This window comes from Drosophila subpulchrella, chromosome 3R (genome assembly GCF_014743375.2).
Source record: "Drosophila subpulchrella strain 33 F10 #4 breed RU33 chromosome 3R, RU_Dsub_v1.1 Primary Assembly, whole genome shotgun sequence".
In the NCBI taxonomy this organism is placed as follows: domain Eukaryota; kingdom Metazoa; phylum Arthropoda; class Insecta; order Diptera; family Drosophilidae; genus Drosophila; species Drosophila subpulchrella.
In genome coordinates, this window is record NC_050609.1 from 11,388,044 (window position 1) to 11,401,367 (window position 13,324).

Genomic DNA, 13,324 nt, shown 5'->3' on the forward strand with positions numbered 1-13,324 from the left:
TGCTGATTTAAGTTCACTTAATTTGATGTGAGTTTACAAATTGTTTAAAGTGAAAAGTTAAAATGAGTTTTAATGAAATTGCGTTAAGCGAGGACCATGAAATGTATGTAAAGTGAAAAAATTCGTAGGGGTTTTAACTTTCTGGTTTTAATATTACAATAAAGTCTAGAATGAAAAAGTGTGACTGTTTATATTTTAAAAATATGAAAAAGCTCTCGTAAAAATTAATTTGAACCAATATATCATATTGCTAGAATTTTATTCTAAGTTCTAATACTCTTTTAAGCACCTTTAAAGTTTTTAAATCTGTTTAGGAATGCTAGTAATGCTCTAAGCAATATAAAGTGATAACCTTTAGTATGCCTTGTAATCTCTGAGTTCCACCCATACCAAGCACTACTTAGGGATACAGCGCTATTTTGTGGTCTTGTCCATTTGGGAACCTCCCACATTTATTCATTCATTCAGGCAACAGCCTGAGGTTATGTTTTGTCGTGTTTTGTGCTGCAATGTTGCACCTACATAAAATGGCTAAATGATGCGTTAAAAATGAGAGGAGACCCCAGTGGCGAGGGATGTAAAATTTTGGAGGTGTGGGAAAACCGGGTAACCGGACAAACTGTCGCAGTCACAAATTTTGTCTGCCATAGGGACAAGGCCTACAAGAGCATTTTGAGTGTGGGAATGTACTCGTAAAGTACCCGAAAAGGCAACATTTGCTAATGACAAACAATTGCTGCATTTTACCACGATGGTGGGGTGAAGGCCCTAAAGCATTCAAGTGCCACTCCCCCAACTTCCGCCACGCTCCAACTTTTATTATTATGCAACGTGCGTTTCACACCGCAAAAATCCGCAAAAAAGAAAGAAAATCAAGCAGAATTTAAGGGAAAACCCTTTAGTTTCAGGCGTGGCATGTGCTGCACATAAATTTTCCTTGCAATTTTTTATGGGCTAGGTATATATTTTTAGCAGTTCGTTTTATTTTATTTTTTGGCATTTTAATTGCAATGAAAGTGTGGTTTAAAAAAATTAACTTATGGACGCTTTTTATGCATTCATAATAGCCAGAGACACTGTCACATGAACCACAAGTTGCCGGAACGGCAGAGCTCTATGATTTGTGGCATATTTATGTAAATTTGTGGTTTTTTCCCGTTGTCTGTAGAACATCTCTTCAGAGGCAGGCTAAAAGGCCACCTTAAATCCAGCAGGCAGCAGGTGTTGTGGCCGAGCAATTAGTGAGAGTTTGGACCAGAATCACTTCCATTATTGCAGACTCAAATACTGGAAGCCAGAAGCTTAGATATTAATATTGTTTTGAAAATGATTAAAAATTCAATGGTGTTTTATAAATAATTTTTATTAATCTTAATAAAAATACTTAGTTTTTTGAATCGAAATATAAAATAATAATATTCAATGAAAAACGTTTGTAATATTTAACAAAAAAAAAAAGCACTTTGAACACTTAATTTTTCACTTATCCCGTTTTTTTACATGTTAAATCCAACAATACATGAGTTTCATTTCCATCAGGTCCGAATGGAAGCATTTGCCAACTCTTGACTTGGCCAATAGGTAGGTAGCATTTGGCTGCACGTGGCTAATCAATTTGCAGAACATACCCCCAACGTACAAAAATAAAAAGCTTAGTTCATTTCTCTATCCAAAGTTGTTGGTATACATTCCATTTGATAACCCATGTCTAATACGCAGCTGCCAAAACTATTTTATTTTTTTAGATCGAATTTTAAATGTTAATTATAAACATTAATTTCCAAAATAATATAATATTTATATTTCTTGGAAACTCAAATTAATAAAGATCAAAAATATTTCTTAAAAAGAACAATATTTGGTCTTAAAAATATCAAAAATATATATATTTAAGCAATCTCAACTGCGTATAAGCCCTTCCGAAAGGCTTGACCAATGCTAAAAAGGAAAATACATGAGGAGACCTACAACCACCCTCTGTCGGTCTGTTGACAATGTCCTTGTCGTCCTGACTGACCTGAGCAAAACCGAGCTGAACTGACGCTGCCATCGACGACAGGTGTGCATGATTTATGAGATTTACATATCAGTCGGTCCGCCGATGAAGCGCGTTGATGCGCCGCCAACGACAGGCGGACAAGGGCGACAAGATATGAAGAGGGATCGGATATGGACAGATATAGAAGGGGCAGCATGTTGCCCTCATCCGCTATAAATAGGCTAAAGTGAAATGCAAATTTGTGCACTGATTGATGATATTGCGCTTGTTAAGGTCAACTCACACACTTTGCCTAAGTCCCCCAACTACTTTCGAATTTCTTTTTTCATGGCTCCGCCTCATATGGCAAATGAATTTCAAAGAGGTAGTGAAAAAAAACGATAAAAGTGCTGCATACTTTGGGGCTGCAGGGAAAAGATACTTTTTTGTAGCTTCGTTTCAGGCGGAGACTTACGTTCATTTCTTGAAATAGGTAAACCTAAAAAATGTATTTCAATTAAATTATACAATACAAAATACAATTTTTCTTTCTATTTCAAAATAGTCAGCCTCAGGAATAAATAAATTAAGTCTGCGCATATATTTATAATCCCAAAATTCGCAAAAATTTAGCTTATTTCTACTTTTCCTGTCCAGAATGATATGTTTACATGTATTTATTTGCGTTTAAATCGGCTTACGCATTGATACAATTTTAATCAGATTATTAAAAAGAGTTTTTGGCAAACAAGCGGGCTTCATCTAGCTGACAATCATTTTCAAACTCCTGCGTACTCGGTATATATCCCTTCATTACGCCTCTTTCCCACGGATGCAGACGTGCTCATTAACCAGACGTGGCGGGCCTGGCAGACGACAGCAGATCGCCTCCCCTCCACTGAGTAATACCATCCGCCCCCATATCACCGAAAAGCCCCCCTCCTAAATCTGCAGAAAATCAGCGGCAGGCAACATGTGTTCCTGATATTTTTATGGCATTGGATACATGCAGTCTGGGTCTCAGTATTCTCGGTGGCAAAAGCAGCCTAAGCTGCCTAATTGTTATGCGCACAATTCGCAAGCAAGAGCCTCAACAGCACTGTGATTTGCAGACCTACATACCCCATGCACATACGAATACGACTACGACTACAACCATATAGGACCAAAGACCATGGCAGAGTCATAAAATTTTCATCTAGGAGTAGTTTTAACGACCCAAATTGGACTTAAGGGCTTGCCGAGCACATTAATCTCGTTGAGGAATGAAGAAAGTGTCCTTAGTGAAATTTGCTTGCGTAAGCATTAACGAAATGTTAGGAATCCTTGTATGACTAAGCACTGTACAAGAAAATGTGTTTATAATTAAAAACTATTCAAGGCTATTTGGTGATTTGTGTAAAATGTATTCCATTGTTTTAGATCCTAAGTAATATATAAGCAATCGAAAAATATTAGATTTTAGTTTTAATTAAAAAAAATAATTTATTATAGATAACATCTACTTTGTTACTAATAAATCTTATAAAAGGTTTTAGTCTTAAGTGACCAAAATCAATAATAATCAATAAAGTGAAAAACTTAACAAAGCTGCATATATTTCTTCTTTAAAACCTTAAATCTCCAACATTCTGAAACTCACTAATAAATCGCTTTTTAATTTTATGGCTGTTTCATTAATAGGCCAATAACCGATGTTGCCTCAACTTGGTCATTGCTGGTTAACACCCTACTCCTCCATAAACCCCATAAAGCCCCACGTTTTCGATTTTACTGCGAGGCCAAAGGTTTCACTCCTTTCGGCTGATCAATAAAATGGCAGCTAAATCAATTAGCCGATGGCAGGGGGCAACTTCTTGGCACTTTCATGAACTTCTGGCCGGTAATTAAAATCCACCCACAATACCAATCTGTGCTGGAACAGATTTCACTAATTACTTTTATGACCCAAATTTGCTGAATGCGCAGTTTGCTATAAATCCTTACCTTTGAACAGTAATAAACTCGGGGAACATCAGTTGCAGACTAAATATTGCCATCAATGCCTGGTCTTCTTCGTTCTTGTCCTGTTCAAAGTACCCAGTATTTTGTGGTGCTCTAAGAAAATTGAAGGAATGATAGATTTAGTGATCTGTTAAACTGGAATTAGAATTTTTTATGTTGTTTAATAGTTATAGTTATGATAAATTAACATATATTGTTGTAAAAAATTCTATTATGATATAATATTGGGTTTCAATATTATAATTCTTAAAGGTTTTTAAAAATACATCTTGAGTTATTAACGTTTTTATAAAACCTGAGATCTTAAAGAATATATTTTACTGTTTTTGGTGGGTTAATGATAAGTATCCCTGATTCGTGTAACTAAAAGATGGTTCCTTCTCAGAACTTTTTCTTTTCATTCGTTTCACTCACTTCTCTCGCCATTTCCGAACTAATCGAAGACGCTTGCTTTCAGAATTTATTGCTCCTTCTGCGGAGGCGTGGCAGGGGGCGGCTAGGATATAGACGGAGGGGGGCGTGGCAGGGGTACAAACTGCTCCTTTGACCTGTCTGCCTCAGTCACTGTTTTGCTGTTGCTATTGTTATATATTTCTCCTTCTTTATCGCCTGGAGCTCTGCAAACAAGTTTCTTATGTCCCGACGAAAAAGAACCAAACAAAATATAACAGAAAAAAACTCTTTTCACCGTCAGCTGCTCGACTGCTGAAAACTCGTTGCGCTTGTTGCGCGTTTTGTTGTAAATTATAAAGAAATACAAAAAAATAAGGAAAATTACACGACATATTGCTTAGGAATGAGTCGGCCTTTGATGTTTTTAGGCCGCCCAATAAGCCGTTCAAGTTATTGTTTTACATTTTTCCGTTGATTTAAGAGCGCCAAACCCAAAAGACCCGGTCTGGGATTTGCAAAAAAATTAATTTGTGTAAATTTTTGATTTCGCGGGGGTGTGCTGCCAATTGGTAATTGAGGTGGGTGCAACAGGCGACAGAAATGCTATATAAATATGGGTTTTTATGCTGTGGAACTGGATTAAGTCGGCTTGATTTTTTATTGTTTTTATTTATGCATTTTTTCTTCAAATCTTAAACTGAAAATGACGTTAAAGTTAAAAAAACGAGAATAAAGGATTCAAATGTATTAACAAATGCATAAGGTTAATTATTTAACCCAAAAAGTAACATAACAAGTTGCTTAAACTGCCAAATTCAATAAATATATACAGATATGTAAGTGTATTAATAAAAATTTTAGTATTGTTAACATATTTTCCATGTTACTTATTTTTATTTTTAAACACAATTTGTGTTTTTTGCATATTTTATTTAACTAATTATATTTATTTTAGATATTATTTTTTACATAGCGTAAATAATACCAAAAAATACCAAGAGATGCTCATTTTTATCCCCACCACAAAAAGAAACAACAAAAACAGCAGCAGCTATGGAAACAACAACAACACCAAGCCGCAGCATTCGAGACCGGAAGTAAGAGAACGCTTGAGTGCAAAGGGGACAACAGTATGAACGCCAAAAGTTGTTGCTGTCTCCCCAAATGGCGTTTTTTGAGCGACTTCGCCGCAAAACAACAACGCTCCCCGGCTCTCTCTCGCTTTGGGAGAGCGAGCAAGCATTTTGGTCTGTTTTTGTTGGTTGAGTGGAGAGGGTGGGGCGGGGAAAGCGTTTATGTTGTGGGTGGTTGTTGGCATCGTAAGAGAAAGAGAGGAAAAGCAATGGGTCTCTTTTAGAATTACCCTGTTTTTTTCTATATTTTTCGGGTATATTGGACAGTTGATGGTTTATTTGAAAGTTTAAAGCTAAGGCTGGCTTGTACATTTTGTTGATACACTACTGTTAAATGATTACATTTTAAGCTTGTTTAATAATATAAGTAAATATATAAAAAAAAATTTTAAGACATTTTTTAAAACAATAAAACAAATTTAAATTATGGTCGTATAATAAAAAGTCGTCATTAATTACTTAAACAAACTTGCGGGGCCTTAAAAATAATTTTTAAAATTTAAACGGCATCAAGATATATCATAATTTGCATCCTAAAAATTATTGAATCTAAAGAACGGGTATTTCAGAGCCGGAAAACTCGACCACTTGTTTTATTTTATTATGCTTGCCGCAAACAGCCAGAGAGCGATAGAGAGAGATTTATAAAAAGGCGAGAGGCGGCCGAGAGAACTTTTTCGCGGGGGCCGTTTTGTATTTGTATCTGTATCTTTCGGTTCGGTTCAGGCATATCTTACGGATTCAGTTTGCTTGCGACCGTTACAACAGCCAGTTGATTCAAAGCGGAGCGATTCGTGGATTCGTTGTCATCGTGTCGTCGTCGTTTTTGTCGTTGATTTCCGTTTGTGCATGCAGATAAAGCCAGGTCTTGACTAGATTCTCGACTAGGCCTACAATCGAAACCGAAAAACCGAACTCGGCTAATGGAAAATAAACAAACAAACAAGGCCCAAATTTTGTTTGCCGCGCATTAAAAGTAATTCCCCATTTGTAACCCCCAGCAAACTGATTAGAAAATCAGTTTTCTGGGATATGTTGCATGACTGAATTAAATTACGTGTTAAATTGTTAAGCTAAATGAACAAACCGCATCCATAAAACGGATGCGAGTGCATGCAAATTAATTAAAAATGCGATCCGAAATCTCCCGACACATGCATGCGAAACCCATCAAGCTTTATTTAAATCAATGACTTGAGCGACTGAATAAAATATGTATTTCATGGCTATTAAGATTATAACAAAATTTATCATTAAATCTAATATCAACTTTCATGGTTTATTAACTAATGATATGTTTAACTAATGAATCTTAAAACTTAAGGCGAATTTCATTTGCAATGGCTACGAAACTAATAATCAAGAAAAACCACAAGTTGAAGATATAAATTAAATGTGTAATCAAATAAAGAAAACAATGAACTTTTGTGTCGAAAAGAAGCCCAGTAAACTGACAAAATACAACATGTGTAATTAAATAAGTGAATTGCTAATAAATTGATACAACATCTAATTAAACTGGAATAAAATTGTACAAAAATTCGGCTCAAGTTCGATCTTGAGAAACCATACAAAATTACAAAAACCGCATGGCAGAACAACTTTCAATATTCAAAGCTGAAAAAAAGCTGTGGTTAATGTTTATTGTGATTTTTGTCGGTGACTAGCTTGCTTTTATCAATTACAATTTTGTGTTTCGGTTTTCTGTATTCCCCAACGAGTTGTTTACGATAAGAAAAGCGAGGCGATATAGCACTTGAAGAAAATCAAAACTTGTTCTAGGAAACTGATAATGTGGGTAATTTGACGTCAGGGGACGTCGGTTGAGTTTCCTTCAAATTGTTATGTGAATAAAAATGGCTTAGGACTGGAGTATAATCTGAATCTGAATATAAATATTTGAATTTAAAATAATTCCATAACTCAAATCGAGAGTTGAAAAGACTCAGGGGACATTCAAATGTGACAATTAAATTAATTAAGCTTAAACAACAGCTAAGATTACTTTACACTTGCAACCGAAATAAATTTGATTTGTAAATTTCACATAAATCAAAGCGAAATAGCTGGCAATCCTTCCCTTCAACTGAATTAAACAATTACTCTTTGTTTCTCGGCTTTAAGCAATCAAAATCAACAAAATGCGTCAGCTGCGAGCTGAGCTTTAAAAGAAATACGAGCTGAGCAAACAGAATAAGATAAACACAGAAAGTCGAGTACAGTCATTGCTCCAATTTTGTAACCTACGAATATTTTTTGGGATTTTTAAGTTAAAGTAAGGCGCAATCTTACTCATATACCATCAAACTATTGAGCTTCCTAAATAAAATAAAATAAACATAAATTTAAATGTAAAAACTTCAGCTTAATTAGGGTTTTTACTTTATTTGCTTGCAAGTAACTCACAAAGTCATTACTTTACTTTTTTTGTAAGTAGGGAGCAAGTGATTTTTATCCTTATCTGTTTTAAATAATGTAAAAACAGTGAGTTACAAGTTGAAAATAGTAATTTTCTCTAATTTATGGGTTAACTTAAGTTATAGACCCGTTAAGACAATTTAAAAATACTTTAAGATTCAAAAAACACAAATAGAGATGCAAAGGAGACTTTCTTAAAATTCATAAATCCGTAATAATCCGTAATACAAATTTGAAAAATAGTTTTCTAATCTTAAAAAAATTTCCCACACACTCTCATCAAAATTTCAGAAACCAAAAAAGGAAGTGGGAAATAAATACAGATATTAATTTGATTAGTAATGGTTCTTTTTTTTGCCAATCCTAAATTATATGGTACTTCTGGATGGTTTTCCACTATTCCAGAGCCCACTGTAAATCGAGGCGAACAAAGCAAGCTATAAAGACGCTCGTTGGGCGACTCAGTCTGCTGGCTATATGCGACTATATGGCTATATAGGCCTATTGTCTGGGGAAACTGCATGGAACTGCACATCGGAAATGATTATGGGTTGGGGAGACGGGGGCCAGCATAGCATAGCGAAAGGGGGGAGCGTGATAAAAGTGATACAAAAGGGGTGACAAGAGAGGGGGGCCAAGAGAGTGGTACGTCATTAACTGACTCAGCCGCATGTTGCATCCAATCCAAGCTTTTTTTATTCCTTCTTATTTTTTCAAGTCCTGCAGAGCGAGAGAGAGCTAGTAAAACCCAGAGAGAGAGAGAGAACTCAGGAGAGCGAGAGCTTCAGCGCAGTTTGCGGCGAAATTCGCTGAGCTCGCCTTAAACTTTCCGCAGCCGCTCCTTCACCGTTAGTTGAAAAAAATTCCTTGTTCGAAGCGGACGGATTTTCGAATTTCGTGGATATTTTGCGAGCGTTCCCGTGTAATTTTCGTCACGCGTCGTTTATTTGCAAAAGTGTGAGTGTGTGTGTGTTTGTATTACGTACTATTGTGTGTGTGTAAGTGACTCAACTTCAAGACATTTTCGTTGTCTTTTTTCGAGGGACGCTTCTTTAGTGTTTCTTTTTTTTTGCTCTTTTACACATTTTCGCATATTCTTTTGCGGCGAATTCAATGACGTCGCAGAATTTTGTTGTTGTGTCGTGAATTTATGTTTATGTATGCGTTTGCATGTGTTTTTGTTCAAGCAAATCGATTTAATTTATGAAAAATTAATGCAAAAACCGGCACAGAACTATATAGAAACTATGCGAACGGGCCGAGACTCAAATGTTTTTAATTAAAAGCCGTGTGTGAATTTTATCAAACCGCAACGGCAACAAAAACAATATTTTATCACCATTTTGAGAGCGGCACGCACGTGTATGAGTGTTTCTGAGTGTGTGTGTGCGTGTGCTGGCGTGTGTGTATGTGTCGAAAAAGCCGGCAATGGCAAAAGAGAATTCAGAATTCAGCATTGAAAAGGCAAGAAGCAAGAGGCAAAAGCGAATGCCAAATAACGAAAGTAAAAGCATAAAGCCAAAAACAAAGAAATTCGGATAAAAAAGAAGAGCAGGGAAAACGATGAAAATAGTGCTGTAATAAAAACAAAGTCATGGGAAATGGAAAATCGGTTGGGATAATAAAAAATGCAATTTAAAAAAGTTATTTTAAAAGCTTAATTTTTATCACAGTGACTATACGAACGTTAAAAAAACCATAAAAACAATAAAAAATAAAGATAGATGAATGATGAATAAATAATTCATAAAACAGCATGACTATACATTCCAAAACATATTTAAAAATTAGACATGATTAGTGTACTATTAATAATGAAACTAAAACTTGTAACGTTTTAAAAAATTCTAATAAAACATATATTTTTCTTCTAGAATATCTAAAACCTTGCCAGCAAATCTTGGTGTTTTAAAAATGAGTATTACCTAAAAAAAAAAACTAAAATATATCAGTGCGGTTATTAAATACAAAATCGTTAACAAAGCAGTTGAAGAAAGTCAACTAGAAAGTGCAAGAAAAATTGAAACAAAACCGAGCGAAAACAAAAGTATTTGGTGCTAGCGCATTAAAGTGATTTTCACAGCGTGTGTTTCTTGGGATAAGCGAAAAGCCAGCAAAATTTACTGCTTTGGAAACTCAGCTCTCAACATAAAAACCAGCATCGATACCGTTACCGAAACGGGCAGCACCATCAACATCAACCCCCCCAGCGGCACCACCCACCTCCAGATTCAGCACCACCAGGTTCAGCACCACCCCCAAAACAGTGCGAGAATGCTGTTCGAGAATCCGGCGGTTGCGGCCAAGTTGCCCTTTCCGTACAACGTGCCCCCGCCTCTGCAGGCGGCGGCGGCAGCAGCGGCGGCTGTCCCAAATCTAAGGTGAGTTTTCCATTTTCCTCAGGCACTCGGGAAAAAATATACCAAATATAAAAGATATTATAGAAGCAATTTTTGAAAGCTGAGCCTTAAGCTTTCCAAGCAGAATAGAACCTAACTATCCTACACCTTATAAAAAGAGTTCTATTAAAAATAATAAAAATATTACCGGGAATTTAATTGGTTCTTAAGAAGGAAAATTACTTTCCTCTCTGGGTTATATCAGATTATAAATATTTTATATTTCTATACTTTTGAACAAATTTGTAGACAAATTTCTAGAAAACTTAAAAATTAAGCAACCGTTTCAGATCCTAAGTACACCTTATAAAAAGAGTGGTATTAAAATCGGGAATTTATTTGGTTCCTAGGAAAAAAAATTACTTTTCTTTGTAGGTTATATCAGATTATACATTTTTTAAATTCCTAAATATTTGAAAAAATTTGTTCTAGAAAATTTAGAAAATAAGGAACCCTTTAAGATTTTACCTCTCCCGTGTTGGAAGAGATTTTAAATCAACAATATTTTTTCCAAGTGCACTTTACAACCCACCACCCCCCCTAAAAAAAACTAAGAACTCTGCGCGTCTCAAGGCCATAAAAGGCGTTAATGCGCTTTGAGGTTTTTACTCGCTTTACTTTTTTTCTCACAGCTTTCGCCCAACTTTTGCCTCAGTGGCATATTTATGAAAATTGTTTTGCTCTTTGCATGTTTTTAAATTTTTCATCAGGCACTCAGCCTCAGTTTTGAGTCGCGGGCAAATTTTTCAACCTATAATTTTACTAAGTTGCTGTCCGTAAATTGCTTTCATTTGTTATTTAAGATTGAGGGCGATGTTTACGTTGTGAGTTTTCTTATTAATATTCATTTTGGGTGGCACTGGTCAAGAAACCGTGGGAATAAGGTGTTTAATATGCACTTCAAAGGGATTTTCTGAAGTAACAGTGTAATTATAACACAAGTAAAACAGTTCACTAAATTTAAAATTATTATAGGAGCTTAAGATGTTGTTTCTTTTCATATAACATTATTTATTGCTAATCCGTTTTATTACTGTCCTTTTATCAAAGCCCTCTACAAAAATGATAATTAATGAATTGTCCTCCAGCCTAAAGTGTTTATAATATTTTTCCATTATGAGTCATTGTCAAGTTTTTTAAATTTGTAATTTTTTTGTAATTTTCCTGAGGTTGGTAATAAATGATTGTGGGCTTCGGTGGGATTATTAATGCCCTGCTTTTGCCTTAAGTGACGTTTTTAATGAACCATTTCGTGCCACAAAAGTGAGAGTAAACAGTATAATGGGGACCTTTATGCCAGAAGCGCAATATTCCGGCCAGCAAAAAAAAAACAAACTTTCAAGTTCGTCAACGTCATGGGGACTTGCTTTACTTTTAATATTAAAAAACGATCGTCTGGCGCCAGGCAATTAAGATTTTAAAGTTTTTGTTATTCGCTTTCTCAGCGCTTGCTTTACCAATTAGCATTTTATTTATTATATCATAATTTTTTCTTTTGGCATGTGCCAAACATTTTTCTAGCTCAGGGAAGCTACAAAAATTTTAAAAAGACATGTGGGGCTTAGATATAACAATTGATTTCAGACCGAAATGGTATTAATGAGAAAATCTGCGTTGTCTGGCTTTTTATTAGTTTTTCTAGAAAATCTCCCAAAATATTCGTCTTGACATAAGCCAAATATAAGAAAATATTAAAGATCTTGTACAATTTTCAAGATCCAATTACTTGTCAGAACAACAGGCTATTTTTATCTGCCAAACACGCCAAAATAGATTATGAATTTTAAAATTATCCTCACGACACTTGACAGAGAACAAAAACTAGAGCCAAAAATCGAAGGGAAAAACCAGAACGCCACAACCAGCGAATATCGCTCATCGATGGCCAAGGCATGGACAAAGCGTTGATTGGATTTAAAGTGACAGTAATAAATGACAACAAAGGCAAGTTTCATTTATAAATACTTGTACAAAAAAAAAAAAAGACTATGTTTTTAGGAAAAAATAGAGAACTTGGCTGGCTGACTGACTGAACTTGCACCAGATGAAATCTGAGGGAGACGAGAAGCCAAAGAACGTGCTAAATAAACAGACATCGTCGCCACATTTTCGGTTTGACACACTGACAGGAAAAACAAATGGCAGCGGACCCGGAAAAACTAGAACTCGAGCTCCTCCACACTCAACTTATTCCCCATTTCGCTTTTTCACCGAGCAGGCAAATAGTTTATCCCGTACTCGGGGCCCACTGTAATATGAGGCATTGAAAAATATACAAATTCTTGGCTCTCGTCTTCTCGTTCTTGTGGTTTAATTGTGCGTTGGTTTAACTGCATTTAGTGCAAGCGCAATTAGCCAAATTGTTAACTTAATTATTTTGGGCCTCTTACGCATAGTTTGCTACACAAATGGCTGTGAATTATAGATAGCCAAGGGTCTGACAGTGGGATAAATAACTAAAAAAGTGTTTTAATATCAAAAAGCAAAGTTGAAATAATAATAAATTTGTTATACTTTTTGTTTTGTTTTTATATTTTCTTTACCCCTTTGTCTTTGTCCTAACACCTGGCAATCAATCAGAAATGACAATTTAATACTTTCAGAGCGCACTGTCCGACTGACATTGAAGTTAAGCCACGCTCAAGTTCCGCCTTAATTAGTCAAACCCCCAAGTCGATCATTTCATTTGCTTTTTATGCAACAGACAGTCTGGTAAATAAGAATCAGACAGCAATTATATATATTTTATTTGCTGCACTGCTTGCATATTAATCGAGGCGAACCCCTCGAAATCCCCCTTGTAGTTTGTATCTTTATCTCGAAATAAGCTGGCATACGTGGTCGGCAGGTGACTTGCTCAACCTTCCTTCTTCCCACTCGATAGAACCGAGCTAAGTGCTCAGCTGAGGTATCACACTTTAATGCCACACTCTTTTTTTTCGGTGTGTAAAGGTATAATGCCACATGAATTTGAAATTAAAAATCCCAATCTTTCGAGG

At 35.6% G+C, this 13,324-nt stretch overlaps 1 protein-coding gene across 5 annotated transcripts in view; it reads left to right on the forward strand.

The window, feature by feature from the left end:
* The first annotated feature begins 6,268 nt into the window (after positions 1-6,268).
* Positions 6,269-13,324, forward strand: part of LOC119547186 (poly(U)-binding-splicing factor PUF60-B) — a 104,283-nt gene continuing 97,227 nt past the window's right edge. For 4 of the 5 annotated variants that reach the window (XM_037853924.1, XM_037853941.1, XM_037853950.1 and 1 more), the window contains exons 1-2: positions 6,269-6,484; positions 9,801-10,307. In XM_037853924.1, the coding sequence (XP_037709852.1) occupies positions 10,201-10,307 (107 nt within the window). In that variant the 5' untranslated portion in view covers positions 6,269-6,484; positions 9,801-10,200. Of the gene's footprint in view, positions 6,485-8,803; positions 8,884-9,800; positions 10,308-13,324 lie in introns of those variants that run through there. The other variant, XM_037853932.1, reaches the window with a different exon arrangement.